The sequence below is a fragment of the Fundulus heteroclitus genome, chromosome 20, assembly GCF_011125445.2.
Source record: "Fundulus heteroclitus isolate FHET01 chromosome 20, MU-UCD_Fhet_4.1, whole genome shotgun sequence".
NCBI classification, from domain to species: Eukaryota; Metazoa; Chordata; class Actinopteri; order Cyprinodontiformes; family Fundulidae; genus Fundulus; species Fundulus heteroclitus.
The window spans coordinates 26,068,278-26,091,401 of NC_046380.1; the positions used below are offsets into that span (position 1 = coordinate 26,068,278).

The 23,124-nt window shown below is 41.2% G+C and overlaps 1 protein-coding gene across 2 annotated transcripts in view; it reads left to right on the forward strand.

The window, feature by feature from the left end:
* The first annotated feature begins 2,369 nt into the window (after positions 1–2,369).
* The window catches only part of LOC105939073 (retinoic acid receptor gamma-A), a 37,281-nt gene continuing 16,526 nt past the window's right edge, over positions 2,370–23,124 (forward strand). The window contains exon 1 of one of the 2 annotated variants that reach the window (XM_036151244.1): positions 2,370–2,762. In XM_036151244.1, the coding sequence (XP_036007137.1) occupies positions 2,567–2,762 (196 nt within the window). In that variant the 5' untranslated portion in view covers positions 2,370–2,566. Of the gene's footprint in view, positions 2,763–16,122; positions 16,596–23,124 lie in introns of those variants that run through there. The other variant, XM_036151245.1, reaches the window with a different exon arrangement.

The window sequence follows — 23,124 nt, forward strand, 5'->3', positions numbered from 1 at the left end:
CAAGGGCCATCACACCATGAAGACCAACAAGCTCTCCAAACAAGTCAGGGACAAAGTTATTGAGAAGTACAAGTCAGGGAGAGGTTAAAATATATCCAAATCTTTGATGTTCCCCTGGACCGCCATTAAATCCATCATCTTCAAATGGAAAGCACATGGTACCACCACAAACTCGCCAAGGGAGGACCAGCCACCAGAACTCGGGGCAATGAGGGCATTAATCAGAGAAGCAGCACAGAGACCAAAGGTAACACTGGAGGAGCTGCAGAGCTGCACAGCAGACACTGGAGGTCCTGTCCGTAGAACCACAATAAGCACTACACTCCATAGAGCTGGGCTTTATGGAAGAGTGGGTAGAAAACAACCATTACTTAGTGTTAAAAATAAGAAGGCATGTTTTGAGTTTGGGTGACTTTAAACAGACCAGAGTTAGTTTCCCACTTGGTCCAAAGCTTTTGTGCAAGTCTAAATACACTTAAGCAAACCCTGGTCTGGACCAAACAACCGGACAGAGAGCCACCTTTTCAGGCTGACTCGGTCCGCTTCCAAACAGACTCTGGTGCGGTTCACTTCTGGTCTGAATATGAAATGGCCTCGATCTGAACCAACTACAGAAAGCAAACGTGTCCTTGGACTTAACAAGCCACCTCAGCGATGAAAGCTGCAGCCAGCAGGCGGTGGGACTCCTTCAGCATGCAGGACTCATTCTCCGACGGTGTTCCCAAATTACAAACAAAATGTCCCGAAACCTGTGTTGAATGAGCTGCTCTTGACAGCCTCTGGGATTTTAGCAGCTGCGAAACGGCATAAATATACAAAACAGGTGCTGCACACAGGATATCTATCATAGTTTTCCTCCATTTCTGGCTCTGTGCTACGCACCACCCACGGTCAATTATGTCCAATAGGAGCAACAATTGTCACGCGTTTGGCCTCGTTATGAGGTATAGTTCACTTGCAATAAGTACAATGTTAAAGCAAACTGCACCAAATGAAACAAGTAAAGTGGACCAAAGGAGTTTATTGGTGTCAAATAGAACTTATTGGCCATCAATGAACACACTGTGTGGTGCAAACCCAACACATCCCATAACCCCAGAACATCATCCCCACAGTGAAACATGGTGGTGGCAGCATCATGCTGTGGGTATGTTTCTCAGCAGCAGGGACTGTGGAAGTGGTGCAGTCGAGGAAAAAGTAAAAGGTGCTAAATACGGGGATATTCTTGAACAAAATCTGTCTGTCTGCTTGTGATTTGAAACTGGGACGGAGGTTTGCCCACCAGCAGGACAATGACCTGAAGCATGCAACTAAAGCAACACTGACGTGGTTGAAGGGGAAAGATTTAAATGTGTTGGATTGGCCTAGTCAAAGTCTAGCCCTCAATCTGATTAAGATTCTGGAGTCAGACTTGAAGATTGCTGTTCTCAAGCGAAAAACCATCCAGCATAAAAGAACTGGAGCCGTTTTGAGAAGATATAATGGCGAGAGGCTTATCCAAAGCAACTTGTTGCTGGTCTTGCTCCAAAGGTAGCTCTACAAAGTACTGACTTTAGGGGGTGAACAGTTATTCACGCTACAGTTTACTGTTATTTTGTCCTATTTGTTTTTTTGCTTCACAATAAAAAAAAAAACATATCTTCAAAGTTGTCGACATGTTCTGTAAAAGAAACGGAGCGAGCGTTTGGTTGTAAGACCACAAAGCATGAAAATTGCAAAGTGGGGGTGAAAACTTTTGCAGGCCACTGTAAATTAGCATGACAGTAACTTGTGCAGACTGTCGCACAAATAATAACGTTTAGGAGGCAGCGAGTTTTCCTGCCCCTTTTTTTAGATGCACGCAGAGACAGCACTGGTCGCCGTGTCTTCCTGTCTGTCTGTGTGATGTGACCTGCTCAGCCGAGGCTCAGGTCTCCTCCAAACAGCTGGAATCACAGAGCACACGGGAGTTTCCGTAAAAACAAAGCTTAAGGCAAAACATTGAATTTATGATGCGGGAGACACGCTTTTTTTTTTATATAAGTTTAGTCTGCTGAATAATCAACAAATCCTGTCAAAACAGAGAGGAGGTGGACTAGCATTAGCCATTAGCATTAGCCTCACACCCCAATACAAAGATCCTCAGTGAAAGGAAGATGCAAGTTCACTGAAGACTTTTGTTCCTTCAGTCAGGTGATGAAAAAAGGGCCGGAGAGCGTTGCATGCCATAGGTGCCTCATTGTCAAAACAACCTATAGATATTATTTGTTGCACATTTCAAAACCCTGAATCTGATCCATTTAAGAGACTGATTCATAGCTTAACTTTCCCTTTTGGATGAGTGCTACAGAATCTAACCTTTGGTTCTCTTTTTCCTTCTTTCTTTGCAGCATTTGGACCTGTGCGGGACATACTTCCCTGCACAACTCGCTCCTCGTCACTCTGTGGCCTGACAGAAGAGAAGCCATGAGGAGCTGAATGGCACTACCCAGTTTTAAACTCACTGTACGTCCCTGACAGAGAGGTTCAAAAGGAAGCCAAAGAAGATATATTTTTTAAAAACAACAACAAAAAAACAGAAGCTGATATGAATAAACAGCCACACTTTTTCACAATGGCAACAAACAGAGAGCACCAAATGCGTCACATGACGGGATTCTCTCGTGCCATGTACCCCTTCACCTTTAACTCCATGAGGGGACACTCGCCCTTTGACCTGCTGGCCAGCAGTCACCTTTTTGGACGCTTTGGAGCGGACCTCCCCAAAGAGATGGCTGCCTTGTGTGAGTAACTAAACTCAGCTCTTCTACCACACTCATGTTTTCTCAAATGAACATTTCACATCTACTACAGTGCCAAAAGATTTCACACCCCTTCACTGCAAAAAGGGAACTAAAAGTAAAATCTTCTTAAAATGTATATATTTTTTACTTGATTTGAGCAGCTAAATAAGATTATTTGCCAATGGAATGAGAATTTCTAACCCTAAAATAAGATAATTAGCTAAACTGCACTTGAAATAAGATGATAGAGATGAATTGTTTTTATTTTAAGTACAAAAATCTTATTCCATTGGCAAATAGTCTGATTTACCTGGTCAAATAAAAAAAAATACACTAATTTCAAGAAGATTTTACCTACTTTTAGTTCCCTTTTTGCAGTGTTAAACTTCTTCACATAGTCATGTTAGAACCACAAACTTCAATGCATTTTTTGTGAAGTAGCAAATGATTGTGCATAATTGTGAGACAGAAGTGAAATCATTTATGGGTTTTTTTTAACAAAAAAAGATTTAAAATATCTGCCATGCATTTCTACTCAGTGCCTTAAGGCAATCCACTACAACCAGCCAAGCCTTCTGAAATCATCTTATTAATAATAGAGTCCAGGGGTGTGTAATGCAACCTCTGGATGAATCCAGCTGTTCTGTGAAGGCCTCTGAGATCCGTTAGGGAACATTAAAGAGCAAGCAGCATCATGCAGACAAAGGACCAGCAGTCCGGTCAGAGATAAAGTTGTGGAGACTTTGGTGTTGGAAAAATAACCAAGACACGGCCATCCACCGATACCGAGAGGTCAGGCAAAGTGAGCATCAATCAGAGAAGCAGTAAAGACATCTATGCCAACTCCGGAGAAGGTGCAGAGATTCTCAGCTCGTGTGACAATCAGCTGTGAAGCCCACAGATTATGAAAGAGTGGCAAGAAGAAAGCCATTATTTAAAAAGCCATAAGTAGTAAATGTTTTGGTCCTACAATTAAAGTATATTTATCATCAGTCACGGGTAAACATGGTGGTGGCAGCAACATGCTGAGGGGGCGCTTTTGCTGCTAGAGACTTGAGACTGAGGCTGAGATTTACCTTCCAGCAGAGCATCAACACTAAGCATACAGAGTCATAATAGGATTTGTTTAGATCAAATTACATGTGTTAGAATGGCCTAGTCAAAGTCCAGGCCGCGTAATCTGACTAAACTTTTTTGCAAAGAGCGGGCAAGCATTTCCGTCTCTACATGTGTAGGGCTGGTAAGTCTTGCAGACATGATTAAAGCAAAAGGTGTTTTTTTTTTCTCATGTCACACTTGTTATATCTTTATTTCTTAAAATAATAATAATAATACTATTTGTAAAGCAAACTGTAACGTCCACACAGAAATGCCCCTGGCCATGTTTGAACTAAGCGCCTTCTTGCTGTAAATTAACAGCACTAACAACTGAGCCCATTTCGGAAACCACAAACCCTTTTCCTCTCAGTTAACTTCAAAATCCCAACAACATATAATGAGGTCTGTGGTTAAAAAAACATGACAAAATGTGGTACAGTCAAAAAACTATTAATACTTTTGCAAGATATCACATCAGATTTTAATTTGTAACATTGAAATATCTGTACGGAGATCATTTGGGTTCACTGCAAGACGTTAAAATGGAGAGAGGCACAGATGGGTTGCAAGAAAATCCATTTCTTCTACCACGCACATGACCAGCCTGTGTGTCGAATGTGCGTCCCCTGACCGGCTCTTTGTGGTGCAAAACAGAAGAAACGGAGGGTTCCTCGGGCAAAATTTATAATTCTAATAATGCATTTAATTAGAAACATGGCAGAGGAGAGGAGAGGAGAGGAGAGGAGAGGAGAGGAGAGGAGAGGAGAGGAGAGGAGAGGAGAGGAGAGGAGAGGAGAGGAGAGGAGAGGAGAGGAGAAACTTTTCCATCCAGACAGATGGCAGTAAGGAGGCAGGCTGGAAAAACAGTCAACATAATGTGGTCCCTGTTTGTAATTTTCTGCTTTCCGTGGACGTGCTCCAGCACGTTATATTTGAACCAGGACTCCCTTTAAGGAGGAAACTTTAGGCCAATGACAAGAGTTTCTTAGTTTGTTCTGTTACATGGCATTCTCATTTTACCACAGGGGGCGCTGTTGCACTTCAGATTCACTGACTTTGTTTTCTTAAACCGGCGACATGACATTATGAAGATGTGGCTAGTCTGATGGGCGGGAAAAAAAAACATTACGATTGATTCTGCATCATATTAAGTTTATGGCATCCTTAGTCTCTGAATACAGAATCTAAATACATTTCTCTTGCAGATAAAAAAAAGAGAGCAGATATTTTTCCCCTCCTTTGGTCATAGTTTAAAATACAATTACTTTTTACCAAACACATCCTAGTAGCTCTATTTAAGATGCACAATTACTTGTTGCTGTTATACAAACAGACATTTGCTTATTTGTCCGTAACAGCAACTAAGTGGTTAACCAGTGTATCTTTATCATTCTGCCAGTCATGGTTTTTCTTTTAGAACGTATTTCTGCCCTCACAAAGAAAAGTCGTTCATTTCTGCAGATTCAAAAGTTTAGTTTGACATCACTGAAGTTGTTTGGGAAACTTTGATGAGTGCTGAAACGTCATGCTTGATTGAGCCACTTTTGGCAGAAGTCATAGGAATTATCTTCTTAACCAGGGAAACATTTTCCTTTGGACTTTTCCATTGTCTTGTTTTTTTGGCTCAAATGTTAGGACTCAGATAAGTTGGCTGTGGATCATCACTGCAGGGCCAGTTCTCAAGCTTCTCTAGAGAGAATCTTCTGAGTTCAGGACTTTTACCATTGTTTTTTCCTGGAGAAATGCTGCATTTCATTGTCTTCGACTGAGAATCTCAGTATTCGGGGGTTGGATTTGTCATTTTTTATAATGATTCATCTCAATCCTTCATTCTGACAAGTACAGCAGCAATCCCACATAATATTTCCAATAGCATGATGCTTTAATTATCACGACGGACCCTATGGACAGTCATAATTAATGCATGTGTGAAGTCCTCTATATATATATATATATATATATATATATATATATATATATATATATATATATATATATATATATATATATATATATATATATGAGGGTGTGGCCAAAGCAAAGATCATCATCATGTTCTCATTTCAGTTGAAGCAGATAAAACTAAGGCAGATTTTTTCTTTTTTTTTTTAAAGTCACTGGTCAGTGGACTTCCTTAGGCCTTTGTCCACTTTTTCAGTCTTTTTGCAGACACATAGAGTTGCAGGGGTGCTAAAATCAGTCCACAGATTCTTGACTGGGTCTGGACTGGACTTTGACTGGTTCATTTAAAGATATAAACATGCTTTGATCTAAACCAGCCTGCTGTAGCTCTGGCTGCTGTTCAGGGTTGTTTTCCTGCTGGGAGGAGAGGCTCCATCTTCTTCATCATGTTTGATTAACGTCCCTTACAGGGCTTAAAGTAAACTCCATCCATGCGTTAGGGTTATTCTGACCTTTCTTCTTTACGGGAAGAGAGACGACATTTAGTGCACAACTCTTAGTTGTCCTGCTGCAAAGAAATTTGCAAGGAAAAAATATTTGTTGGTGTGAATTAATGTGTCTGATGAAGGTTCGTCAGACACATTTTTAGCCAGCGTCCAGCAGGCTTAGCTGCACCTTTCAGTAAGGATGCATTTCTGCACGCTGTCTCTAACAGCAGATTGGTGGAGAGCAACACTGACTCACTGGATCCTCTGCATCCACACAGACCACAGCTGGATCTCACACGATCGCTGCGGGTCGATGGCTTCCTGTCTTGTTAACGGTCTTTGTGCTTTAATGTCTCGCTGGATCCAGGAGCATTAGCATTTGTAAACTTTTCTCCATGTCACGGCGGAACATCTAAATTTAGATCCCCACACCCCCGACGAAGTCAGGCACACTTCTCAACAGCTACTACCATAAGAAGTATAACTAGGCTGATATCTAAACACATATGTTTAAGTAGAGCTTAAAGCATACAAACAAAGCAAGCATTCAAAGTTATGGCAACAAGCTGATTTACTTTACACCGAGATTTATTTAGAGAGGCTGTCCTGCTGATAGTCACATATCAGCTGTGCAGATAGCAACGTGAGTCCAGGAGTGTGTGCGCAGGCTGTCGATTGAGCCGCTGTTATCTGCTGATCTGAACTCTTTTTCTGGAGTCCTTCCCGAGGATAGAGGGGGAGCTCCTGCAGGCTACAGGCTCTCGGTGTGTGATTACATCTTTCAGATGTTGCCTCGAGGGCTTTTACTGATACTCAGGCAGAGATAGAAGGATAATGGGGCAACGTTTAAATAGATAAGCACCACACGTAGAAAAGAGAGGCTCCTGGTATGCTAATATCTGTCAGAAAGAAACTAACAAAGAATTTATTACATGTGTTCTGATGAGCGATTTTAAATGTGGAAAATAAAATAATTATTTTTTTGTGATGGGTAAACGTTGCATTTTGCACCAATTCAGGTTATGGTTATCTGATATTTAAATTTGTTGAATGAGCCGAAACATGTCAGTGTGACCAAAAAGGAAATGCAGAAGGAATCTGTGAGCGAAAAATGGCTTTTTTTGCAACACTTTAAGTATGCAAAGAGATTCTGTTGAAGCACAAAATGCAACATTTATAACTACTGTATCTATGAATGAATAAATAAAATCTTTCTTTTGGGCGTATAAACAGAGACGGCTATTAAACCGAAGAAAAACAACTTTTTATTGAATACAATCATAATAATTGGATGAAGACATTCATCACTCAAGCTTATTAGATAAGACTAAATAACATTGTGAAGTAGTTGAAAAGAAATAAAGTTAAATCATCTCAGTTTTACCCCTCATTCTGCATATGTACATTGGATGTAAACTCTACACTTTTTATAAATACGTATAACAAAAAAAATGTTTTTTAATTTAAATCGTAGTTATGTATACTTAATCTTAAACTAAAATAAAAAAAATCTGTATTCTCAAGCAGCCGCTGTTGTTTGTGTTCATGAAGAATAAAGCACAAATTTAAATTTGAAATTTGTATATATTAGTTATTGAAGTTGTAACTATTTAAACTGTATGTTGTATCTTTTGAATGTGATTTCAATTATTATGAGTTTACAAATGTTTGTTATGCACAACTTCTGACTAATATGGACACAACTATCCTTTTATGTACAAGTCTATTTTGACAGTGATCTTACCTCATACTAAAACAGCTGCAAATAAGATGCATTCAAAGAAACCAGTAATAAAATACAAAGGAGTAAACCAATTTGGCAAAACGTTAAACAGGTTAAACAAAGTCCTGCCCAGCTGGCAGCATAAATATGACACAAATATGAATGTCACAAGTCACCAGAATCCAACTTCAACTAAAAATACTTAAAAGACTTTCATATTTATTCGGACCTCTCGTAAAGATGTGTGTTAACTAAAAGAATCGTTTTTTGCAGTAGCATAATTTCACTGAATATAATCAGAACAATTCAACCTTTCAACTACAGTAGATTAATACAGAGGGAGGAGAATATAAAAACAAACATGGTTTTAACAAAATAATCTGTAGCAGATTTGTTGAAACCTTGTCAATTTATTCGATGTTAATCCAACCAAAGCAATTTACCCTTTTAATTTCTGAACTGTTCCGAGTGTCCAGGAGCTGTGAATTATGACTTTGTGACTCTTGGTTCCCATGGGGTATTAATATGAGATGGCCCAGCTGCTCTCAGCTACACTCTAATGGTAAAGACAAGAGGACACGTCACTCATATGAGGCAGATGTGTGTTTATCTTTGTAAGTATGGACACAGCTACAGGAAAACAGCTACTAGTCAAAATTTACTCATATGTACGGACAGAGCAACGATTCAACACGATAGCTTATCTCAGGCGGAGGTAAAACAAAGTCACCGCCATTTTTCTTAAGGTTTACAGAAATACTTAATATCCTGATTGTGATTAAGTCTTTTTTATATCACTTGGATACATTTTGCTGAAGAATTGCACATTTTCTAAGTTTAACAGAGTGTGAAGCTGGAACAGACTTAAAGAAGATACTTTAGTTTCCTACTTTAGGACTGCTGCGCTCTTGAGCGAACCATCCAACATGTCACATCAGTAACTGTACACAACACTGATTTCAGCGATTACAGACCAGAGTTTACCCTGGCATCCATGCTGGCGACCGAGGCCCTTTAGAAGTTTAAGAACCCGTTCAAACTAAAGCTCACTTAGATATATTCTGTGGTTTTGCTCTTTTTTTTTTCTTCGTGTTACGTTAAAGGGAAGCTGAAACAAGAACCCCTATTATTTGTAGACGGCTCGAAGGTGATAAAAGGTTGCTGTGGCTGCAAGCCCAGATCAGGGGAAGTTCTTTGGTTTTCACTATGAGTAACTCTGTGGCTAATAAGCTTGGATTAAGTACTTGTTTTTGTTAATGCACCGAGAACCAAAGGGTGCGCGGTCAAAGTAAAAGCTGGATTTACAAGTAGATTCAAACCAGACTCACATTAGCACGAGTGCAAGTCTGGGCTTCGTTGCCTAATGAGATGAAGGTTAAAACATCTCCAGATCTGAAGTTAGCGGTTATCCACATCAAAAAAGCACCCCTGATGTGTGCTCACTGATACAGTAAGTTCGTGCTTTTGCTGAGCAGGATTGCGGTAAAAACACATTGGAGTCTGCTTGATGTTGGTCCAGAGCTTCGGGGAACTGGTGCAAAAATACAATAAAATCACCAGGTTAGGATAATATTATTCTTTCTCGAGGCGTTTATTTTCTGAGACGTTACCATCAGTGTTCAGCCCTCTTCTGAATCATCCACCGTCTTAGAAAAGGTGATGTACACTGAGAAATGTGGGTAGTAAAAATAAACAATGAATCTGAAAAGAGAACTGTGGAAGTTTTTCTGTAAGATGTCATAAAAACGTGTCCCAGTTGAGGGGTAAATTAGGACACCCTCGACATTTAGGCATGCTTGAAACGTCTAAAATCCCACACAGGCGAATCAGACCAGGAACTTCGCATCACCTGATCAGAACATTGATAATCAGCAGGTCTGTCCTGTTTAAGTGGGAGCGAATGTCAGGGTGAGATCTAAAGAGCCTTCAGAAAGAAGATTGTGAAAACCAAGTCTGTCAAAGGATTTAAAGAGGTTGCTATTGAATCTATTTGAAAACAGTCATTCCTCTGTATGAAAATCAGTCTACAAGCGGAAAATGTTCATAACTACTACCAACATTTCCATGTCTGGACGCCTGATCAGGTTTTCCCTGAAAGCAGGCTGCAAGATGCTGAAAGAATCCTCACAAGACCTCCAACAGGCGTGCTGCAGCTGAACACGTATGCCTCCACTGTCGACCTTTATGGGAGGCGTGTATGAAGAAAACTCTTTGCTTTTATAAGAAAAACATGAAGTCAAGGCTCAAGTCTATCAATAAAAACGTAGACTGACACCAGGTCTTTAGAAATAATGTTCTTTGGGACAGATGAGATTCAAACGGAACGCTTTTGACACCAGAACAGAGGACAAATGTGGCGTAGACCAAAAACAGAATGAATGAGATCTTTATTTCAAACACGTGAACAACAAGCTCCAGCAAAAGAACCTCACACCAAGCAGGAAGCATAGAGCTGGGAGTGTTCAGGGATGCTTTCATGCACCAGAACCTACCTCTCTGTCAAATAATCAATTATAAAGGACTCACTTTCTCAGAGAAAAGGTGGGAGCATGTGCATAAAACAAGAAACGTGAAACAGAACTGGACCAGTAAATCCACCAAGGACCTGCTGAGATCTTTGCGTGAAGACTTGAAAACCTGTCTGCCTTGAAAGAAACCCCCTGAAACGACTCCCAGCTGAACGCGAGGAGTGGGACAAAGTTTCCTTAAACCGATGTCGGAGACGGGCAGATGGTTACGAGAAATGTCTCCCTGAAGTTCTCCCTAACCATGTGGGTAAGGCTGGCTGTTAGAGGGGGGGGGGGGGGGCGCCCTAACTTCTCCTGCTGTCAGAAAGCACATTTCTGGCTGAGATCTTTTGCTAAATGAGTAACCGTTGTTGTTGTTTGAGTGCAACAACGTCACTTTCCCCTCTAGAAGTGGATAAAAACAGGACCAGAATATGAATATGAGAACATTTGTTCATTAAGAAAGGACTGAATATTCAACAGGGGGACCTCATTTTTTCACACGACTGTAACTTCTGCACTGGTGACATCTTGTCCTCGACTATATTTTGGGAATGTGAGTGTGTTTTTCAGTGTGTGTGTGTGTGTGTGTGTGTGTGTGGTGAATGTGATAGTAACTTGAACCTAAAGGCACATAGTTAGGCTTGTGTGTTTTTCTTTCTGTCTGTCATCACAGGCACTCTCTTTAAGCACACACATAATTGTCAGCACGTCTGCACACCCACCCACCCAGACACACACACACACACACACACACACACACATGTTCCCACTGCTCTTTCTGCTGCACATTCCAACACCCATGAATATCACAAACAGCAGTCATGCGCTCACGTTTCATTGCTTCGCATTTGTGACCGTATCGGTGGGCCTGCGAACGGCCGCAGCAGGACTTTGTGCAAATAACGAACAGGAGGAGCTGGCTGTGCAGAGACGGAGAGACAGGATCCATTGTTCGGGCCTGGTTTTTTGTGTCAGACGTGAGGCCAGGACATTTAGCCGGAGAACTCGATTCTTGTGTTATCGGACAAAGAAGTAGCGCAAACTCTGCCTCGCTACGAGTTGGACGTTTGAAAAGAAAGGACGCAAACTCGGTTTAAAAGGGTTTTCTTGCGTTTTCAAAGAGATTAGCTTTCCGGTGATGAAAGAGGTGGAGTGAGCACCGGGTTTTTGCTGAAATTAAGAGGAAAGTGATCCAACTGTTCCTTTTATTCGCATCCCCCCCCTGTGTATTTATGTGCTTCTTTTCTCAAACAGCAACAGGGGGCGGGGTGCTGTGAGGCAGGGAGGCTAATTGTCTCAAGGTGTGGAGAGAGCTCAGCAGGCCGATGCTGTGCAGGCTCTGCTTCCAGCGGTGTGTGAGGCTAGCAGCAGAAAAAAAAACAAAAAAAAAAACAGGTAAAAACCGTGGACAAAAACAATGATTAAAGAAATGAAAATGAGATTTACTCCTAAAAATAGAGAAAACATCCACAAACTCATTCAGTAGACAGAAAGAAACACAAACAAAAAAGTAGAGGAAAAACAATGAAAACAGACTCTTGCACATAAATATACAAAAGAAGTGTGGAGAGTATGAAGCCAGAGGCAAGACGAGTTGAGTGTGTATCTGTGTGAAGGTGGTGGAGGTGGGGGGGGGGTGTTAGGGCCCCAGTGGGGGTTTCTTCCAGAGTTCATCTCTCTAGAACGAGGGAAGGAAGGGGAGGAGGTGTGGAGGGAGGGAGGGAGGGAGGGGGAGTTTGTCTCGTACACAAAGTGTCCAGACTTTGCGGAGTTTGGGGCCGGCGTGGCCCGCCTGCAGCCCAGTTGCACTTCAGTGTGACCGAGGGAAGCTGCAGGAGGAGAAGCTCGCTGCATCCGCTGGAAGCCAACTCACAAGAGTTCACTTCCATAGATGCCAGCGCAAAGGCCCGGGAAGAATGAGGAGTAAAATGTCCCGAAACAATGAAGAGATTCCTTTTAAAGAAGAGGGAATTAAGATGAATAAACTGCAAAAAAACCAAAATGATGTGGAAATTATCACTTTGAAACATGTCCTTTAACTTTAGTGCTGCTTTCACAGAGCCAGAGATGCTGTGATCAGAGATTTAGAGGGCAGTCATTCAAGCCTGTTAACCCGCTGATGCCGATTTTAGCTGATTTTGATTCTGTATCTCCTCAGTAATTGCCACATTCAATATGATTCATACATTCCTGGATGGATTAGAGATGTAACTGTCTTCACAAAACTGTTAAACTTTACCTTCAATGAGAATACATTTCTGCTAAACTCCTTCTTATTACTGAAAGCCTACAGTAAAGTCCACAAAAGCCAACTTTATTAGTTACAAGACGATTGTAGTTTAACTTTTTAAACCTGTTTTCATATGTGCAATAAGGCAGTCAGCGTTACACAGCTCTGCAGCTGAACAGGATTTCACTCTTCTTTTAAAGCAAAAATTATTAAAGTTGACGTTTTAAACCGTCTTTAGAGTCTTAAATTAGCTGTTAGTGCACCTAGCTTTCCAAAAGATTGACAACATTTCCAAATCCAGTATCCATAAAAGTCACAACTGTACTCTTGGAAATGATCAGTCGTATCCGCATTGCCATAATGTTCCTCTTCCTGTAATCTGTTGTAAAAAAAAAACTAATGAACAGCTGATGTCCACAGAAAAAATTATGGTGTCTTTACTGGGTCAGAAAATTAAGGTTTCAAGAAGCAAGACATGTTGGACGCCCCTGACCTCCTTGTTCTGTTCACCAGATTGGTCAGACACTGCTGTGGGACGACGTCCCAATCCTCAAACAACATTTTGTTACAAGACTGTGTTTGAGCTGGTCACTCAAGAACAGTAAGCAGCTTCTTCAAGTATTGAGTTCAGAACTGTCAGAAAACAGCGTATGGTATGAGTAGAATGTAGAAAAGGGATGAACGAGTGGAACGTCGGTCCTGGGAGCGTCATGCACACCTAGACAGTCTGGGACAAAAGGCTGGGACACAAGGTCATCAGATAGCACCCAAGTGGTGACACATTATTTTACTAACGACATGTTAGGAAGTGTACAGCCCTTACATGGGTGTGTACCTAGACTTCTTTATAATGCTTAAGAAATTATTAGTCGGGGCTCTTGCCACATTCATTGCCGTTGCGTCATGTTCGATCAAGAGGCCGTCAGCGCTGATGTGTCTGTAAACCATTCCTCTGCCTTTTAGATAAAATCTGGTAAAATATAGTTACGGTTTGAAGAGTCTTTTTATTACTACAGAAGTCTACAATGCAAACAGCACATTATCAGATAAAAGAACCATGGGAGGCTGAGAACGGGTCAATACCTGAACAGAACTGCATGCTGGTCATTTCATCCTCTCAGCTCCCAAAATCCTGGTAGCAGTCCATTTTCATTCCCGCTGTGTGGGAGCAAGTGTTGACATCCTGGATGACTGAGTTTGGTTTCTGGGAGTGAAGAAATGGGGTTCCCACTGGTTAGAGAATCTCATTTTGATATCTCTCTGCATATACATCGCCTCCAGTGATGGCAAGCCTTGCTTTTCCCATGAATGAGACGCTACCACACACACGTCATACTAGCTGCGTTTCCATTGGCCATCAGATCGCGCAAATTGTATTTAGGAAAATAGATTTGCTGAATGGAAACACACTAGTTTTAGAAATACTCACGTTTTTCAATAAAAAAAACTATTTTTCCTTAAAGATGAGGTGGTTTTTCAGCCTTATCTAAATTGGTGTAACTTTAATATAACTCTTCTGTAAAATCTCTCACTACAATGTCCCATAAGCATCTCCTATGTAGCTACTGCTAGTATGAGGGGCTTGTTGCTCCAAGGCCTCAGTGAGATACCAACGTCTCCTCTGTTGGCTGAGGATGAGCGCTAGAATATCAGAAATGGCTGAAAAATAATTATATCTTGTGCGTTTTTTATTGCATGATTTTTTTTTTTTTTTATGGAAAACCTGCAATTGCAAAATTGTGTTTTCTCGACATTAGCAGAATATCGAGAAGGTTTTGCGCACGTTAGTAACGGAGACGCGGCTACTGCCACCAGGAAAAGCTGGCTGGCATTCACAGAGCGTGAGCAACTTTTGCCTGGGTTCAACACACTGTTGCTCAACTTACCAATGAATTTCCTCATTAGTGTTGAATCATCGGTGCGGAAACAGATGTTCCTGAAATTATATGAATTATTGCAAAAAAGAAATAATAATCCGTCCGTCCATCTTCTTCCGCTTATCCGAGGTCGGGTCGCGGGGGTAGCAGCTTCAGTAGGGAGACATAGTCCCTCCAGCGTGTCCTGGGTCTTCCCCTGGGCCTCCTCCCGGTGGGACGTGCCCGGAACACCTCACCAGGGAGGCGTTCAGGAGGCATCCTGACCAGATGCCCGAGCCACCTCAACTGGCTCCTCTCGACGTGGAGGAGCAGCGGCTCTACTCTGAGTCCTCCCCGGAAGACTGAGCTCCTCACCCTATCTCTAAGGGAGAGCCCAGACACACTACGGAGAAAACTCATTTCGGCCGCTGGTATCCGGGATCTCGTTGTTTCGGTCACGACCCAAAGCTCGTGACCATAGATGAGGGTAGGAACGTAGATCGACCGGTAAATCGAGAGCTTCGCCTTTTGGCTCAGCTCTCTCTTCACCACAACGGATCGGTACAGCGCCCGCTTCACAGCAGACGCTGCACCAATCCGCCTGTCGATCTCCCGCTCCATCTTCCCCTCATTCGTGAACAAGACCCCAAGATACTTGAACTCCTCCACTAGGGGCAGCACATCCTCCCCAACCCGGAGGAGGCACTCCACCCTTTTCCGGTTCAAGACCATGGTCTCGGATTTGGAGGCACTGATTTTCATCCCGGCCGCTTCGCACTCGGCTGCGAACCGCTCCAGTGAGAGCTGATCACGCCCTGATGAAGCCAATAGGACCACGTCATCCGCTTTGGTTTATTATTTCGCGGATGACGAAATAATAAACCAAATATGAATTTCCTTACTTTAGTTTAAGTTTAGTTGCATCGTTGGGAACAACTGCAGTTATCTTCTTCAACCTTTATCATGCTGTGTACTCTATGCACACCTACTGCCTCATAGAAATTTAAGGCATTAGGATTTAGCAAATTGTACTAAAAAAAACATAATTTGTTGTTCATTTAGAAGCGCATTGCAGGATATGCGTTTGTCTTAATGGAGTTTTTGCATTTAGCCATTTAATCGGGCCACTGTACTATAAATAAATCCAAGTTCCTATAAAATTGGGGTGAAATCTGCCGATGAGACCCTTCTCTCTCTCTCTCTCTCTCTCTGCCTATCTTTCGCTCTTCACCAAATTCAAACCGATCGGTGCAGTTTCTAATATTTATTGGTTTGCAGATTTTGCATTGTGCAAGAGAGGGCCCTGAGAAAACAGAGGCAGGAAAAACCGAAAGAACAAGAAGCGAGTAGATGAGCCAATAAAAAATATTAGTTTTACGTTTTCTACACATGAAATATGTAGAGGTGAGTTTGAGAACTCAGAGTGAGAAAGGGAGGGACAGAGTGTTTGGTGTCTGGTCAATCAGAAAGCAGGGACACACCTCCTCAGGCTTGTTTTCCCTCCTCTGAATCCCCCCCTCCTCCTCCTCCTCCTCCCAACACCAGCACCACAGCAGATAGTTGGCTGTGAGTGTGCTGGAGTGTGAGAGGCCCACAGAGCCAGCAAGAGGGGAGGTGAGATCAGTTACAGCAGGCAGGGAGAACGCAGGCGGCCAAGCAAGTGATCTGAGGAACAGAGACAGGCTGAGATAAGGGGAGGCAGAAAGAGCCAGAAAGCAGAGGTTCGCTTCACGTGAGGAGGAACAGAGCAGGGCGACCGGAGAGGGCAGAGGCGAGGCAGATAGGGAACACCTGGACCAAGCAGGGCATTAGGTTACTCCACAGGAAGCTCCTCTCCGGACTCCTCTCCCAGCTTCACCGGTCTCTGCGCTCTGACACGACATGTTCGACTGCATGGAGGCTCTCGGGCTGGTGCCTCGGCCCCTCTTCGATGTGTCCAGGCAGGGCTCCTGCATGCTGGGCAAGGCCACCCCTTACTTCTCCAGGCTGGACCCTTTCGCTTGGACTGGGGCGAGCAGCGTTCAGTGTGAGTCCAGTGTGTGAGTGTGTGTGTGTGTGTTTCTCTCGGAGTTGCGGTCCTGTTATCACGGAGGGAGCTCTCTCCACAGGAAGAGTCGGATTCCTTTTCGATTATATGTGCCCGTTCTCACCCTGCAGCCTGTTTGTTTATGTGCTTAGCGAGCTTTTGTGAGTATGACAGAGTGAGTCGGGCAGAGTGTATTTATACATCGCGGCGTTTGTTTTCTTTATGAATGACTTCACATGACTGACAGCTCTTTTTAAACAATGCGGAGGGGAATTAACCCGGTGATGTGTCCAGAAGAGAGCAGAGTCCAAAACAGAAACAACACCACTGACAGGCCGAGGGGGAAATGGGCCTTGAAATCACATGCTGCCTAACACACTCAATCACAGCGGAGATGCAGGACAGTTTACAGAAGATAAATGAGGTCCTGGACAGAGTGAGCAAGCTCAAATTTTTTTTCTCGTCCCCCCCTTAAAGTACGATGCAAAAGTTTCTCAAAAACTACTTCATTTTGCAAGATGTAGAAAAAAAAAAGAAAAACGAGAAGTCGGTAGCTGGCAGATAAAGTGAGAACCACATGATTTCGGAGCGAGACATTCTTCTGATAGCAGCTGAGCAGGAAAGGCACAGATTGCATCAGGCGTTTCAGGTGTTGTAAGAAATCTAATCGCCACACACAAACACTCCTGTGATAAAGGAGAAAATCTCACTTTATCTGCTGAAATATCGGACGGCTTCTTCTGCTACACTGCCATTCAGTCTATTTTTACCCCGCTCTGGTACAATATTTGGCCCCAATTAACGGCTTTTATTCCTCTCCCCTCTCCAATGAGTCAAGATGTCCCCAAAGAGCACCTTAAGTCTATTTATCTGCTGTAATTATTCAGATACCAGGGCATTAAACGGCGTTGAGTCCACGGCGCTCGCTAATGATGATGGATGAGCAGTCAGGATGACAAACACCACAGCAGGGCCTGTTTCAACTCGCTGAGGAGCTTTGCCAGATGCCAGCCTGAAAGACAAATGTCCACAAGTGCTCATTAATCAAGGTTTTCTTGTACTACACCTTAAATTAGCTTTTCTCTCTCTTTTTTCTTACTTCTTTTTAGTTGTGACAGCTTAGTAACCAGTGCACAAACAGGTTTTCCCACACAAGTGAAATATTTAAGCTGTTTATTGAGTAATGAAGTTTTTTTTTAAGGAGAATTGTCTCCCTAATATACACGGTTTACTCAACTTCTATTTTCTTTTCAAACAATGCCACCATAGTGTTGAACTATAAGCTCTGTTTTGGATCCAACGCCTAAAGTTGGAGAAGCCATTGGTTGAAAAAAAAAAAAGCTCAAGCTTGTTTTAGCCGATGGTCAAATAAATTGATAATTTTTCAGCTTCTCTCTATGCTAAAGTTAAAAAATATTGTTTGGTTTGTGACTGCTGACAGACTTAATGAGGACTCCTGGATTAAGCAGTTCTTGGGTTTCTCAAAAAGAAATTTTGAATAAAAACTAGATTTTGTTCTGATTTTGGTTACATGATCAAAATCCCCTTTAGTTTGCCTGTTATTTTAAAACAATCTCATTCCCAATCCATTCTGCTTTTTGACACTCCGTGAGAGTTTGAAAAACCCTCCAGCATGACCGTTGTTTTAGTCAGAAACATCTGGAAAATGTTTGCATAACATCATCAGTGGAGTGTTTTTGTTTTATTTGACCAAAAGATGCATATTGGTAGATTACCAATCTAAAAAAAACACAAAGAAAGTTTTCCACCTATTGGAAAACTATATTCCACTAGATATTTTGGAGGGATTCCCACACAAGGGAAGGAAAACAATCAAACACAGAGATCAAATGCAAAGGTTGTGTTCAACAGGGGTCAAAACTGCCACAAAGACACAGATTTGAATTTAAAAGTATTTAAAAGACAGTTTTTTTTTAAGGAAACACAAAATATTAATGTATAAATAAACTACCTGTGGAAAAAATGTAATGCATCAACACAACTAAGGTTATGAAAAAAATCTAATTAAAAACCAGGAGAGTGAAGTCCTCCGGATGAGATGCCAGAGAAAGGCTCGGACCCCTGGAGTTTTCTCCGGCTGTATTTACCATAGAATAAGAAAGCGCTGCCCCTCCCCTTGTTGGTCAGCTGGCTGAAAGACTTGGGCACTTTTCCCTCTCCTAGGAGAAAGGCAAATTCAGACATTTGAAAAACACCTACAGTCATACCGTGAAAACTAAAGGAGCGCCTGCCATCGCTCTTATTAAGGTACCGCAGCTGGAAAACTACAAGCAGCGCATCTGTTCAGCAGCAAGGCTGCAGGCCAGCCACCTAAACAGACAATATATGCTTATTATGTTCCTGTTTCTCAATAAAGTGCAGTCAAATTTGTTAAATAACAATGTTATAATAGTGTTACAACAACTATAATGACCAATATGCTGTTTACTGGAAATAGGTGAATTCATGAAATAATTTAGATAAAATAGCTAATGTTGTTCACTTACGCTGTAAATTTTCCTGAATATCAACTTTACTGGAGCTTTTTTTTAAATAACTCCGGTGTCTTTGTTGCTCTGCGATTCACTTCAGCAACTCTTTGCCTTCCTTTGTCTCTGTTGGTATTTAAGGCAGCAGAGACATGCCAAACTCTGCCCCCCCCCCCCTCTTCCCTTTAAATTCTTCGTAGGTGTGTGCTCCCTTTTCAGCTAAAAAAATGTGTGCCTAATCTTTGCATGCATGCGGATCACCTTACACATCTTACGTTGTGTAACCAGCACTTGTGATGAATCGATTACAATGAGAAAGAGCTAGTTAAGCTATTTGGGCAGTGCGTGTGGACATTTGGCTTTTGAAAGAGACGAGGGCTGAGAGAAGAATGGCAGGATGAAGCTGGGATTTGGGATTCAAGGTGTTTCGTGCCTCGAGGGGAAACAGTCTCCTCTTCATTCAGTGATAATCTCTTTTTTTTTCCCCTGGCATCCTCTTTAAAGTTGGCTCTTCAAAGCTGGCCAGACAATAGACCCTCATATCATCACACAGAAGGAGCCCAGTTAACGGCTAAACAATAGGGAGATGCTGCTGCTACGCACAGTCACCGTTAACCCTTAAATGCAGCAGTGACTTAACTCTTATCTATTCTAAAAGTTAGGTTCAGCATGTCTTAATTTGTTGTTTTGCTTAGGGATGATCAATTGCATTATATCTTTCATTCGATTTGGTCCACATGAGAATCTAAAACGTTGAATTATTTTTCGTTAGCCTTTTCTGCACGGCAAAAACGGATTTAAAAGTTTTGTTTTTGTCTTGAAATTAGTGTATTTGTCCTTAATCTGAGCAGGTAAATAAGATTATCTGCCAATGGAGTGAGTATTTTGACCCTTCAAATAAGATAATTAGATATACTGCACTTGAAATGAGATGATGAAGATGAGTTGCTCCTATTTTAAGTCCAAAAATCTTATCCCATCAAGGACAGATACACTCATTTCAAGAAAACTTTACTTAATTTCTGTTATGTTTTACAGTGCAAAACAATTTAAAAAAAAATTCAATCAGCTCAGTTTATATTGAGACACATCAAATCTGATTTCAAGGCTTTTTGAAAGATAAACAGATCCAGTTCATATACATACATAAGTATAATCAAATCAATCAAGCTGACAGAATCAAATCTGATGACATACATTATAGTTTGGTCCCTGTTATGATATAATGTGGTCAAATTCAGCTTAACGGACCACTTGGTAATAGGTCATCTATCTAAGGAAGCCTTATTCTCACCCTGTGACTTTGCAGAAACCCGTCCTCCTGAGCAAGCATGAGGTGACGGTGGAAAGAAAAATCTTCTTCTGCTTCAGAAAACCTGCAGGATCTGTGTTGGAAACAGATGGAACAATACGATTTCTAATATAAGATGAAGCTTGATTATTCATTACTTTGTTTCTAAGGAGAGGAATTACAGATTTGAAAATCTGTAAAGGACAAGCAACCAGGATATTATCTAAGTCCGTCTGAGAATATTAATAGGTGCGGAATGATAACACGTACATACTGCGTAAAGCAAACACATGGATGTGGAAGTGTCTCTGCAAAATACCTCAATTTACCAGGATACAAAACTAATTACCGGGGAGGAAATTTATAAGTAAAAATGTCAAATAAAATAGGATCTTAAAGAAAATGACCTGGCTGTCTGTGTTGTTGGTGACTAGAAACAGATTGCTCTTTTCTGCAAGTGTGAGAAATATGGAGAAATCTTCTCTATTGAATTACTGTGACACTCAGTATATTCATTACTTCTGCCACAGTTCAGCGCTGATATATGAGCAAAAGTAAACATTAGTTTTCAGAATAACTATTACTTTCTATGGCTCCCCTGTCACACTATTGCCCGTATTACTCAGATAATAAATCACACTGACAGGGCCCACTGTGGAATAGATGAGATTTCCACATCCAGTCGACACGCAGTCCTCCTTCAGCCCTGAATATCTCCTGCTAAATTTATATTTAGACTACATTGTGAATGTTTAGGTACTTTTTTGACCAACTTTCAAGCTCAAAGATTTATAGCAATAACCTTATGCTTCCAGAAAACCTCATTGTTCATCTTAAAACTAGAGTGAGAGGTTAAAACAGGGGTATTAATGTTGTAGCATTGTAAGGGCAGAGGGAAACATTAGATAAGTCATTACTTACATTAATTACCTTGTCATCAGTACATATTGGTGTTTTATACTTAATATTGTATAAAATCTTGATTAATCTTTAATGTGTATTTTCCCACTTATGAAGTGTTAAGTGAGTGTGAAAGTGAGAAAACTTTTCTTAAAACTTTGAGTTCAGCTATATTTTCTATAACTTTATTGTTTGAAAATAGTTTAAAATGCTTATATTTCCCCATACAGTTGTATGTCCATAAAACTTTGACAATGAGAAACAACATGAACAAAGATGGCTTTCCTCTCTGCAATGGAGAACTGCTCAGAATAGTAACATGTATGTAAAATATATTTTAATGCTGTTTAGATTTATTTAGCCATTCTTTATCCAAATCTGTTTGTCAGATAAAAGCTTGCCTGGCTTATCATTTGGTTTTTGTGTACTACCCAGGTCCCGTAACTATATTTGAACCCAACTTTTGTGGTTGGCTGTCAATATGTTTTATTACTTACACAAATTATAGCTTGAATCTAATATAATCCTTAAAAAAAAAAAAAAAAACAGTTTTGAAACCATTAGAGTAGAGACATTTTTTCTATTATACCCCAAGAGCAGCTGATGGGTGATTGATTTTTAATTGTTAAACCGGTCACGTTAAAACCTGTGTCCAGGTTTGGCATCTCCAAATCTTCCCTCAACACTTGTCAGCTATCACTATCACAAATGTTGTCTTTTTTTTTTTTTTTTTTAGTTTAAAAATGTGTTAAACCATTTAAAAGCGCAAAAAGGTCAGTTGTGATTTAGGGCACAGCGGTGATTGCACGATTACAACAGTGCAAGTGCACTGTGGTAGATGATTAAATTCCCAGGACCTGCCTTACAAACAGGCTACCCTTATAACTTTTTAACATCTTGTCGCGTGAAAACCTCTGTTTGCAGTCAGAGCTGCAGCCGAATGGATCAGACCAAAGCACATCCACGTGTCAGAACGACCTAGTTAAAGTAAAGAAGAGTGAGAATCTGTGACAAGACCTGGAAATCGGTGTTTAAAGACACTCTACATCCAAGAGTGAGCTTCAGCTTTTTTTTTACACAGAGGAATGGGTGAGAATTACCATCTAGATGTCCAAACCCCAAAACCCTTTGAGCTGGAACTGCAGCTAATGCTGCTTCTGCAACATGCCGTCTCAGGGGGCTGAGTGTAAATGAACGCCATATAATTCAGATTATTTGTAAAAACTAAACCTCCCTTTCCCTTTCCTTCTATTCACAATGATGCACTACTTTGTGTTTGTCTACCAATAAATTAATAACATTTATTAATGACCCTGAAAGCCTCAGAGCTTTGGCTGATGCTGAGAGGAGGACATGTGGCTCTATGGGCTGTAATATATATATATATATATATATATATAAAAAAGACAAATATAAACACATCTGGGTTCATGATGGGTTGTTAAAGAAAGGGACAAGAGGGACAAACTTAAACTTAACAGCCTGTCACGTAAACGCAGCCTCCCCCTCGCTCTCCAGACAAGCTCCTCACACATGGATGAAAACCCAGACCTACAGTAGCTTCCAATTCTTGAACGTTTGTTTTGTCTCATCATTAAGTTATCCTCTATTGGCCCATATGTTAAATCTTTTTTTTTTTTTTTTTTTACTTTTTTGCAGGATTTCTTTCCAACACATTGCTGCATTACAAGCAAGCACTTTTATATGTGTGTGTGTGTGTTCCTGCCCCCCTTTCAAGTGTTTGGTGTCTGTTTTATGGAACCATCTCCTGGACAGTAGCCTGGTTTTCACAGGCTCCCCTTTTAAAAAGGCGCTGCCAATGACAGGAAGGGCTCCTCCTCCTGCCAGG